General features: G+C 37.3%; 1 protein-coding gene and 1 non-coding gene across 2 annotated transcripts; both read right to left on the bottom strand.

Annotated features, from left to right (window-relative positions):
• Nucleotides 1-206: 206 nt before the first annotated feature.
• LOC137965997 (transcription factor MYB3R-3-like) lies at nucleotides 207-8854 on the bottom strand. The gene is made up of 9 exons (XM_068812426.1): nucleotides 8755-8854; nucleotides 8251-8426; nucleotides 7551-7602; nucleotides 7222-7279; nucleotides 6732-6826; nucleotides 6507-6610; nucleotides 5835-5963; nucleotides 4611-5747; nucleotides 207-630 (listed from the first exon to the last, which is right to left on the bottom strand). Exons 2-8 carry the CDS (start codon nucleotides 8394-8396, stop codon nucleotides 4619-4621), a joined length of 1713 nt encoding a protein of 570 aa, XP_068668527.1. The 5' UTR covers nucleotides 8397-8426; nucleotides 8755-8854; the 3' UTR covers nucleotides 207-630; nucleotides 4611-4618.
• On the bottom strand, nucleotides 1119-1221 carry LOC137966787 (U6 spliceosomal RNA). The gene has a single exon (XR_011116278.1). It is a non-coding gene; the product is annotated as a U6 spliceosomal RNA (small nuclear RNA).
• Nucleotides 8855-12252: the final 3398 nt, after the last annotated feature.

Below are 12252 nucleotides of genomic sequence, written 5' to 3'. Positions count from 1 at the left end.
GGGTGTCACCATTGGATTAGGCCAAACCAATTGTAGATTAAAATCCCAAAGGCTACTTAAAAAGTGAAAAAACCTACTTGATTTGAAATGAAAACTGTTTTGGAGCAAACCATCAATTTATTAACCCCAACTTGATATACAAGCATCAACTCAAACTGACTTAATATTGGATAGGCTTAATGGCTTATTCTCTCTGTTCCCGTAGCTCTGAAACTTTTAACGCATTCACAACCTATTCACAATATGTCAGAGAACATATTTAAAAGTGGAAGAAGACAAGTGGACAAGTCATTGGTCACAGAAAAAGGAAAATAAAATGTTCCAACACATTGGATTGCGAATTTTTTCAAACCTTCCCCCTTTTTGGGAGGGGCCTTCTTTTACATTAATGAACCATGTTAATAGGAATATATAACTTCCAACAAATATGTGGAACCCATCCTTATTATGCCCTGTGAAGTGACACCATGAGAGTTTGCAGGTCATACGAGCCATCAGGCTCGAGATGTAAAACAAATGGTGCGATTTCGCCTCTTTTGCCTCTTTTCAATTTGAACATGAGAAATGGCAAGTTGGGGAAGACTATTTCAAGTATCCAAATTTGAGATATTAGCTCCATAACACCATTGCCTGGGCCAGATGCAGACAGACATATTAGTAGAAATGATTTGGCATATGAGAGCAGAACAACTCAAAACAGTGGCACGCATTTTGCACCAACAGAATATGTAAGGGATCACAAACCATCTATATATTAAAGAAAATACTGCCAAAGGAGACATTATCTCTTTGAAAAAGATTGCACTATTCCCCATTCTTTTTTCATTTAGTCTGAATGACATTTGATGGTGAGAATCATCTGTCCCAGAGGTTCCTAAATAGTTGATCATTATATCAAGATATATAACAGTAAGTCTATTAATCTAAATTCAAACAGAGACCACCAAGTGTTATGCCCATGGTGTATTTAGCTTATGTATGAAGTTTCAGAAAATTCTAGTTTACAAGTGTTGAAAGATGTAACCCACATATTGGCAATGATGTAAAATGTCTTTATTTCTTGTCGCTTAAAAGAACATTGATGTAATTTGTAAGATGTATAATTTTTTTTTTTTAATGAAAATTTGGACCATTTCTCAATTTGAATGTGTCATCCTTGCGCAGGGGCCATGCTAATCTTCTCTATATCGTTCCAATTTTATCGGATGTCTCCGAAGAGACTTATAAATACATATTAAGGGAGAGGATTAATAATCACTTAACCTAATCCAGTTTGAGGGGGGGAAGTAGAAGAAGAAGTACAAGAAAGAGGTATTTTATTCCACATGTTGTTGTAATTTTTGTGTGACCAAAATATTCAAGAAAGGGAGAGCACAAAAGATGAAGAATTTTGCATCTATGAAGAATTTTTTTTTAGCAAAAGAAGATTGAAGACCAAAAATTGTTTTCATTGCAAGCTGAAGTTATATACTCCAGCTTGAGGGTGACTGTTGAAGAGCAGGTATAAAAGAGTCTCACATGACTCTCACAACAATAAGATTTATAGAGCCAAAATTCTTATGGAGTCTTACAGGAGTCTCACAAGAGGAGGTTTCACAGAAGAGTCTCGATTTAAAGGTGTTTTAGCTATGTTAATCTTCTATTTATGTTCAGTTGTTCAATTGTTTTAAGACTTATCTTTTAGTATTTAACTTTGAATATAACTGGGATAAAGGTAGTTTAATTGTAATTGGATTCTACTTGTTTCATCTATTATAAATAGGGGCTCAAGTACTCAGATAACAACAAGTTAGTGAAGTTTTTCTTTTTTTCCAGTTTATTCATTGTTATTTTTTTATGAAGACCCCATCTCCCTTCCCTTGGAGGTTTTTGGATGCACATGTTTTGTTCATATCACATCCACTCAGAAGAATAAGCTTTTGACCCTAAGTCTCTTAAGTGTGTCTTCTTGGGTTACACTCGCACCCAAAAATGTTATGTTTGCTATAATCCTTCTCTTCGGAAATTATTTGTCTCTAGGGATATTACTTTTTTTGCAGACACATTTTTATATTCATCAAAAGATATTCATCTGTGTCTTTTATCAGTTCAAGCAACTCCAAGACCTATTGTGCCACTTGATGCAGATCTACTTCACCCCCCCTAAAGCAGCGGCTGATACCACACCTATGGAGTTTACGAATCCTTTCGAGGTATGCCCATCTTCCCCTATAATGTTTGGTCCACAGTTTGATACAAGGCCCATAGCTTTGTGGAAGGAGCCTAGAACTTTCATTGGGCCTTCCACTTCTCATCTTATAGTAAATTGTTTTTCTTACCATTGGTCATCTTCTTGTTGTTGTCAATTTCTTGTATCTATTTCTTTTGTATTTATCCCACAGACATATCAAGAGGCTCTGAGACATCTAGGATGGAAGGCAGCAATGTAAGAGAAAATGAATGTTTTATATGGGAATCAGACATGGACCTTGGTTCCGCTTCTTTCCGAGAAGAAACCTGTGGGTTGTAAATGGGTTTTTACCATCAAGCACAATCTTGATGGTTCCGTGGCCCGTCTTAAAGCCCGTTTAGTCGTAAAGGGACTCAATGTTATGGAGTTAATTATGAGGAAACATTCTCCCCAGTGGGCAAGTTAAATTCGGTAAGAATCCTATTAATCACTTGCTGCAAATTTTTCTTGATTGGTATATCAACTCGATGTGAAAATACTTTTTTAAATGGTAATATTAAAGAGGAGATCTATATACGTCAACCACCCGGTTTTGTGGTTGAGGGGGAGATGGTATGCAGATTCATTATATGGTTTAAAACAATCTCCTCAGGCTTGGTTCGACAAGTTTAGCCAAACAATGTTGCGGTTTGGATTCCATAGATGCTCAGTCAATCATTCCAACTTTGTAAAGAATACCAAGAGAAGTGTATTACCGACAATTTATGTAGATGATATTATCTTAACTGGTAGTGATGCAGAAGGAATAAAAGAAATCAAAGCGAATATATGCAAGTCATTTAAAACAAAAAACCTTGAACTTTTGAAATATTTTTTAGGTATTGAGGTCTTCCAATCAAAACATGGGATTATCTTATCGCAAAGTATGTTCTTGATTTGCTAGAAGACACAGGGATGATGGGATGTCGACTGGAAGATACTCCTATGTATGCTAACACAAAGTTGTGTGCAGGCTCTGGTGAAGATGTGGATGTAGGAAAATATCAAAGACTTGTGGGGAAACTCATTTATTATATAGTGACCACACAGGATTTAGCATATGTCATAAGTGTGGTTATTCAGTATATGCATAAACCACAAGTCATTCACTAGCAAACACTGGAGAGGATCCTCCGATATTTAAAAGGAGCTCCAGGCAAGGGACTTCTATATAAATGTCATGGTCACCTCAACTTCGAAGGATTTGCAGACGCAGATTGGGCTGGATCACCTGATGACAGGAAATCCACTTACGGGTATTGCACTTTAGTTGGAAGGAACTTGGTTACATGCAAGAGTAAAAAGCAGAATATCATTGCAAGATCTAGTGCATAAGCAAAATACAGGGTTATGGCCCTGGAGCCAATGAGCTTCTATGGATTGAATCTCTCCTTACTGAATTAGAGTTCCACAAAAAGACTCCTATGGAACTCTATTGTGACAACCAGGCAGCCGTCCACATTACTTAAACTCCAGTCTTCCACGAGAAAACAAAACATATTGAGGTAGATTGTCATTCATGCGAGAAAAATTTCAAGTTGGCATTATATCTCTCAAACATGTTTCATCTCAAGGACAAGCGGTAGATATACACACAAAGCAGGTCACATCTAGGATATAGACCACTTTATGCAGCAAGCTGGGAATTTATGCTGTTTTCTCTCCCGCAGCTTGAGGGGCAGTGTTGAAAGATGTAACCCATGTATAGTGGCAATGATGTAAAATGTCTTTATTTCTTGTCCCTTTTCCTTCCCTCTTAGAGTAAAAGTAATTTGTAAGATGTACAATGTTATAAATACATGTTGAAGAGGAGGATTAGGAATCACTTAACCTAATCCTCCTTCCCTCCTCTCGCACTATCTCTTGGTCGACCCCTCTTCATTTCACTCTCTCCTTCATTTCACTCTATTGGTACACCTCTTCCTTCTCTCTCCCTCTTGCTACTCTCTTCTCTCTTAACCAAGTTCATTTACTACAAACCTCAAGGGATCCTAATCTAACAACAAGAAACAAAAAAGGAAAAGAAAAATAACTCAGTCATAAACTGCCAAAGCAATAAACTTAATTTGTTTCATGATTAAAGATTGAAGTGAAAAGACAAAATAATACAAATAGCCTTCATTTTGCCATGATTTAAGAGATGGTTCACTTTATTAGTCCAGCTGTGCAAATAGAATTGGATGAAGATAGCCATAAGAAAACATAGCAGTTACATTTCAAAAAGTAATAGCAGACCAGGAACGGTATTAGTTACCATATCAGACTTCTCATATGCAATGCCTGTAGAGTATCTACTTTAATTTTAAACAGAAGAGCATACAATCGAGAAACATAAGATGGCATGCAAAGTGATTGAAAAGAAACATGTAAACTTTAGACACCAAATTTTGACATAACTTACATTGTTCACTAAGTCACTCCCATCTCAGTTGTATGTGCACAGTCGTGGCTCAGTGACTCCAATCTGACCAAACTCTCATTCAATTTTCCCCCAGAGATTCCTGAAAGGCCAGTACCACAATCTTGACTGGCAACTTGAGAATCCATTGGTTTGACACGTCCGCCATAGTGCTGGAGGTTAAAAGTAAACTCAAGTTGCTTCTCCACTGACCTGGAAATAGCAGTACGTTTAGATCTCAATCTATATGGTGGGGACATGTTGAAGTCCTTCCCATTGTATGAAGCCATTGCACAATTGTCATCACATATACGACTTTCATCTGATGCTGCTGTCAGACTTGCTGACTCCAGTTGCTTAGTTTGGGTTCCCTCAATCTCTTCAGGTGTAGAAGCTTCAGTTTCACCAATTCTACTAGGGGCAGGGGAAGGAGTTTCTCTCCTTCGTTTTCTTAGTATGGATGGTGTATTAGGGAAGCTCCTAGCAGCATCCTTCAATATAGATTCAGCACTGAGGGGCTCACTTGCAGTAGTAACTCTCACCAGAGAGGTTAAACAATTATTAGGTGTTGCAAAGGTACTTGGATTATGAGGTTCTGACAAGGGATAAAGCGGGGTTGAAGGTACTGTTAGATTAGATGGATCACTAGAATCTTTCAACTGCGATGCCTCAAAGCAGGAACTCAGAACTGGGATTTCAGAATGCAAAATGGCTTTCCTATCTTGATCAATATCTAACAGAATGTCAGGATTTAAACCAAAAAGAGCAGATTTTGACATTTGTGGGTCTTTTTCAGTTGCACCACAGTCATGTGGTCCACAAGCTGCAGGACTCATTGAAGCATCTGTAATTTGTGTGGTCAATGGCTCTACCAAGCTACTTTTAGAGTCCTGTTCCCATTTGCTGGGTTCTGTTGCGAGGCCTAGATGCAATGGAACTAGGGTTTCTGAAAAGGTTTGGCCACTCACATCCAGTCGCTTATTGGAATAGGTGAAGAAGTTTTGAGCTGCTAATTTTGCTACATCTTTGCTTCTAATTATACCAGTTTTTGGATCCGCTGGAAGTTTCCCAGTATCCAAATAAAAATCTATTTTTTTCTTCAATGAACTGTTCCAGTGATTCTTTATTGAATTATCAGTCCTGGGTAAAATAACACAAGTATTAATGTTAACATAGAACACCTTACTCAAAACTGAAGATAAAAGTTCTATGCTGAAATGAATTCACCTGCCGGGTAACACCTTAGCAATTTCTGCCCATTTGTTGCCATAAATTCGGTGTGCTTGAACTAGTGCTAGCTCCTCATCCGCTGTCCATGCATCTTTCTTTATCTTTGGGTTCAAATGATTATGCCACCTGATGATAGTTCAGAGCATTAGTTTTCTAATATCAAATTTACAACATGATAGTAGAATATGCAGAAGCAGCTATCCAGAAAGATATAACAAAATGTAGAAATTACAAAATGGTATTTGCATTTTCTGTAGCACAGGCAAGGTTTCCTATTGATGTCATGATATTAAGATGGATCATCATTGAATATGACTACTGTATATTGCAACAGAAGCAAAGGATGTAAGACTTAAGATCATAATAAAAGACTGTTAAAGTTGGGTCTAGGTCTAAATCCAAATGACTAGTCAAAGTTAGAAAGCATTCTCCCACTACAAATCACAGGATTTTTCCGGACATTAACCTGTATTGAATTATTATCACTAACACTCTCCCTCATGTCTAAGCCTAAAAAAGAACCAACAGACCAGAGATAGATTCGTTGATCTTTATCTTGTCAACCAATCACCACCTTCAATTGTATTCAAGTATCTTCAAAAATCGCTCTCCACTAATCTTAAAGGCAATTAGAAATCTGCAATTAGTAAGACATTGATGCATAATTACCTCTCACGGCATTGTTTGCCAATTCTACCAGACAGAGACTTTGCTATAACAGACCACTTTGTTGGACCATACTTTGCCACTAGTTCAATGATTTTATCATCTTCCTGTGAAATAAATAAGCAGAGTCTTCATTCAACAATGATAATAGTGACGATGACGATGATGATGACAACGACAACAACGGTCTCTACAATTAATAATGACAACAACATAAAAGCATAATACCTGTGGGGTCCAAGGCCCCTTGATGAGCTCGGGATTTAAAACCTTTTGCCATCGATGTAAACATTGCACTTCTGATCTATCTGGGAAGAATTCCGCTGCATAAAGACATACAAATTGACAACATCATATGTGTTGCAGCAGAAAAAGGAACGAACCATGTAACATCATCAGAATTTATTATACTCTCAAAACTTTAAAAGTAACCACAGCTAAGCTAAATTTAATGGCTTTGTCTTTTATTGGTAACTTAGGATGCAATTCACATGTTCCGCCAACAAACAGTGCATATGGATGACAATAACTCATTTAACTTTTGGTGCATAAAATCCATAGCCAGCAAAATATCTCAAACTTGACCAACAAGGTAGGATCATGAAAAACCAGAAAGATCGAGCACTGGGCTCACTAACAAGAAACACCAATCCAGGTCCTCAAGGAAAACTAAAGGCACAATTTAGCATGGCTTTGAGAAGACACGAATATAGCCAACCTATTTTCTTCCAGCATTTTCCTTTGAAAGCTTCCACTGCATTCCGTAATGTCTCATCCTGTAACTTTTTAAGTGTTAATAAAAAAAAAATAATAAAAAAGGTAACAATGTTGTCTCAAGCTAACTGGCCCCCCAGATAAACAGTGAAAGAATTAATGCAACATTGCAAGTAACCCGAGAATCCTGAAGGGAAAAGGATTCTAGCCAAATAAAATGCCTAGTAAGGCTCCTGCAAAGCCTTTCACTAAGAAAAAGAATCCTCGAGAGCCAGTGACTCATATTAGGCCTGCACTAGAACAGCCTTGTGTGATTAGTCACAAATTGCTCACCTCTTGTGGAGTCCAACCTCCCTTCGCTCTCCTTATAGGGCCAGTAGTCCTCCTACATAGAAATGAGAAACTTATTTGTAAGCATCTTAGCTGACAAAATGTAAAAATTCTATTTCAACAAAACAATCTATTACATCATCAGAACAAACCACAGGCAAAGATGAAACATCAAAAGACAATGAGCTCAAATTTTAGATGAAGTAGCTAATTAAAATTTTCTTCTATTAATGCATCCCAAAATGGCCAAACAGATGGAAGTAACATATATCTAATTCTCGTGAAGCAAAAACAATCCACATGTGTTGCTTTTTTATGCTCAAGAATCCAGCAACCACTCCATGCCTGAAATCATAAGTCACACTGCATATGAAACAGTAATAGCATACAGTTCAGTAGCCATGCATTTCAATACAAAGGCTACTGCTTTTAGCTTCTTTGTATTTTTCAATTTAGTTGCAGCAAGGTCCTTATTTGCCCCTTTTAGTCTCAACAAGTCAGTTGGATGAATCTAATCTTCTTCTTTTGTATTTTTTTGGCTTTCCATCGAAGAGCTAATTCTCTTATCTGTTTTTATAGGAAAAATAGTTCAACGATATCACATACTACTACTTAAGACTGGAGTAAAAATTATAGTAGTAGAATATTGCGGAAAGCAGAGAATAAACACAAGAAAAGAGGAAGAAAGATGAATTCGGTATACCTATGAGATGGAGAATTTGTCGCAGGACTTGATGCCCCCGGATATTTCAAAGCAATACTAGAGCTACCCTCAGAAAATGAAGAACTCGAAGCAGCAGCTGATTGCCTGTTCTCGACACAACTTTGCTCGATCTTCACTGCGGACATCTCCAAATATCATCTCTAGAACACCACATCCTAATCCAAAAAAGAAGATCGAATCAAATAAAAACAATACCAAACCCGAGAACCCTAATTTCTGTCACCACATACAATCCAGTAACCCACTTAATTGCAGATCTCCAGCTTTGAAGACCACCAGTCCAAACACAAAATATAAAACGAACGCCGAGAGTTAACGACAACAAGGTAATAAAGACAACAATCACGCATGCGGGGAACAACATTCAACCGAAACCGTAACATGAGCAAAGGAATTCAGTAAGGTTGGAAACAAATGATCTGAGTCAATTGAACATAGAGACAGCATCAGTAGACGTTGACCGAAAATCCAAGCATCAGGTACCTTTAGATGCATAAAAATGGCGGGAGTAAACGAATCCAAGCTCATGAAGGGAAGAAGGGAGCGAAAACAGGTCTGAAACCCACCAAAACTTTTAACGCTTTCAAAAAACCTCGCCCGTTGAAAGAGAGGAGAGAGGAATATAAAAACAGAGAGACTAACGGCTCCGTGTTACGACGCTGATGAAACATCTGATATTTTATTTGAGCGTTTCGTAGCAACGGCGGCTCTAGACGGTTTGCCAACTAGAGTTTGAACATCAAACGGCACTCTCCTTATTCGGTTTGCGCCTTAAATGTCGAACAGTCTTCGGCCGTTGATCCTCCACAGGCGTATCACATCGGTGGGATCTCTGCCCAGTGGTAGATCTTCAAGCCAAATAATAAAGATAAGTCCAAACTAGTGTTTTTGTAACGAAATTAAAATGCAGATTAGTGCTGTTAACTAACTTAATTTTAATAACCAGAAATTAACGGGAATGGACCCACAAACAAGTCCATTGATGTTACGAAAATATCCTTGTATCTAGGTCACTGGTTACATATAATATTTAGGCCAATTCCTGAATTTTTTCATCTAATTCTGGTTCTAATCTTTAAATAAATATTTGAAATGGAATTTTACAGATTCAATAAATATCCTAATTAAAATTTTGTTAGCTATCAGTTTTAACCATCTACCTGGTTTATTATGTATATTTACTGAAAGAAATAAAAATGAAACAAAATTGTTAGCTAAGTATGTATTTGAGTAATTTTACTAATTACCTATTAACTATTTATTAAATAGAACAAAAATAAGGGTTATTTAATACCTGATTATATGTTGAAGAACAAATATAGAAGAGTTTTATATGATTCTCACAACAAAAAGTTCATAGAGCAAGAATTAATAAGGTGGAGTCTTACAAGAGCCTCACGGGAAGAAGTCTCATAGAAGAGTCTAAGTTAAATTTTATTTTAATTATGTTAGTCTTCTATTTATGTTCAATTGTTTTAAGACTTATCTTTTAGTGTTTAACTTTGGATGTAACTAGGACAAAGGTAGTTTAATTGTAATAGGATTCTACTAGTTTTATCTATTACATATAGATGCTCGTTCTATTTAAATCATAATAAATCAATGAAGTATTTCTCTTGTTTAGTAATTCAATAGGGTATTAGAGTAGGTTCTGTGAGTGTACTCGGTAAACCCACAGAGATAATATGATCATTTTCTGATCTATTATCTTTAGTAGTTTAGATTTATATTCTATCTTTTTTTTTTCTTTCTTGTCCCAGTATCATTTGTTCTCTTGGGGTTCACACCTCTATACTGAATTTTTATATTTCAAATTATATAGTGACAAAAAAAATTGAGTTTACTTTCCAACTAAAAAAAATATTTGGCAATCAAAGTTTTCTACAAAGAGAAATCAATATTTGAAACAACAAAGGTCAAACTGTAAAAAAGATTCGAAAAACAACAAAAAATTTCAACTTTTGAGCTGTTTTATGCCATTAAGAACTAGACTTTATATACAGACATATGTGTCAAAAAAATCTATAAGGCTATTTTCTTATCTATCAAACCAATCTTAAATCTGAATTTTCTATAGGGAGATAGCAATATTGGAAAACTCAATGGTCATGCTAGCCAAATAAGAAAGAGTACTCAGTTCGACCAAATAACAGAGTCCAAAATCTATCATATTCTTTCTCTAAAATAATATATTTTATGAAAACTAACTAGAGCAAAAAGGTCATACGACCTCAATTCGTTGAGCATGATATATGCACAGCAGGTAGCAGAAGTTGTCTCAGACGGGCAGAAAAGCTAAGTGCCAGGAAATTTCAATATGTCTGAGCAAGGGAACTCCTGCGACGGCCAGAAGAAATTGATTTCCGAATCAGGGAGACCAGACGAGAGGGACCTACACATTAGAAATCGAAGTCGACTTCAAATCTGAAATCGGCCTCAAAATTTCCAAAATCAGAGGGAGGAGACACTGCAAATCCAAAATCAGAGGATTTTGAGGCAAAGTGACCTTCGGAACGACATGACGAGCGCCACCCCCTTGTTACTGCTCTCGGTCTCCAATCGGGAAATCCATCCTCTCGTGGAAGTGTAGAAAAGAGGATTTCATCGAAAGATTTCATCGATTTGGGTTCGACCTCAAATTGATTATGTGCAAGATACCATAAAGGTCTATTCTTCACCGTCAACAGGGAAAATCCCCTAGCGGTGAAGCCCCGAAGGACTGCCCTTCGCCACCAGACACAGAGGAGGATCCGTCCCCCTCGTCGAAAACAAGTCCGGTGGGATGTGACTTCCAGCCACCACCTCTCACACTCCCTCTCAACCTCACTCTCAGTCTCGACAGCGCAGCGGAAAATGAAATTCCGAATGGTCTCGCCAACACAGCTGAAGACGAAATTCCAAAAAAATTGGGGGGGGGGGGGGGGTGGGGGCTGAGAAATAGAGGGGTTACTCTTTTGAGCGGGAAGGGATTGTGTTTCTTCTTGTTGCATTTTATTTTGAGAATTATTTGGGCAAAGTTGATTCGTTGGGCAGTAGAAGTAGCCAACGAACGATAAATTTCTGGCAGAATTTTTGGTATATAGGGAAAAGGGATGAAGACGGACAGTTGCATGATGGAATGCCTAGTAGAACAGTGGAGTACTGCAATTCTACACTAAGGAGTTTGGGGATTCCGGGATTGATAAAACATATTGTTTGGGTGCTGTTTTATTTTTCTACTACTGAGAAAAGCAGCTATGAGACTCTTCTTTATCAATTTGGCAACGTTGGGCTTATTTTTTTGGTTTTCATTTTTGTTGCTCGGGCATCGTTAGGGGATAAGTTTCATTTCAGTGGGAGTGCAACATATGGGAACGGAGCCATCGTGGTTCAAAATGGAGATACAATTTTTTGGGTGTAGTGAAGATGTTTGGTTGGTTGTATAATGATGCTATTAGTTTTGTTTTCAAGAAAGGTTGTCATTATGCACTGCAAGTGAGAAAACAGAAATTGGAATCATCTTTTACCTCTCCTTTTCCATTGCTGTCCATGACTCAATTGCCTGCAGGAAATTCTGTTGGAATTTCTGGAGTGATTTGGAGGGAGTTGAATGCCATTGATAATGGGATAAACGAAGTTGTTCCTCCTCTGTTTGAGAAAGGGCTTACTTATCACAGAGGGTGTGTGTTAATAGAAATTCGGTTGGGTTTTCTAGAATTGGTTACAAAGGCTATAGATGATGAGAAGTTGATTGCAGTGTTTTCTGAGTTGGGTATAATTACTTCATGCAAGATTATGCGGGCTCCAAGAAGCATAATGGTGGAGAAAATATCATCGGCTAAGAGAAGGGAACTTGTATCTAATGATAAGGATGCATTAGTGTTGAATGATTCGGCTATTAGTGCTGGAACTACGGAAGGGTCTGCTGAGAAAGGTGTATTAGTGCTGAATGATTCTGTTATTAGAAGTGCCTCAGTTGAGATTGTAGAAATAAAATCTAGT

Source organism: Aristolochia californica, unplaced genomic scaffold (genome assembly GCF_029961685.1).
Source record: "Aristolochia californica isolate CCGP_79_NKW_82.1479 unplaced genomic scaffold, dmAriCali1.0.hap1 SCAF_5, whole genome shotgun sequence".
Classification (NCBI taxonomy): Eukaryota; Viridiplantae; Streptophyta; class Magnoliopsida; order Piperales; family Aristolochiaceae; genus Aristolochia; species Aristolochia californica.
Note: the sequence above shows the minus strand (reverse complement) of the source record. Positions and strands in the feature narration are given on the sequence as shown.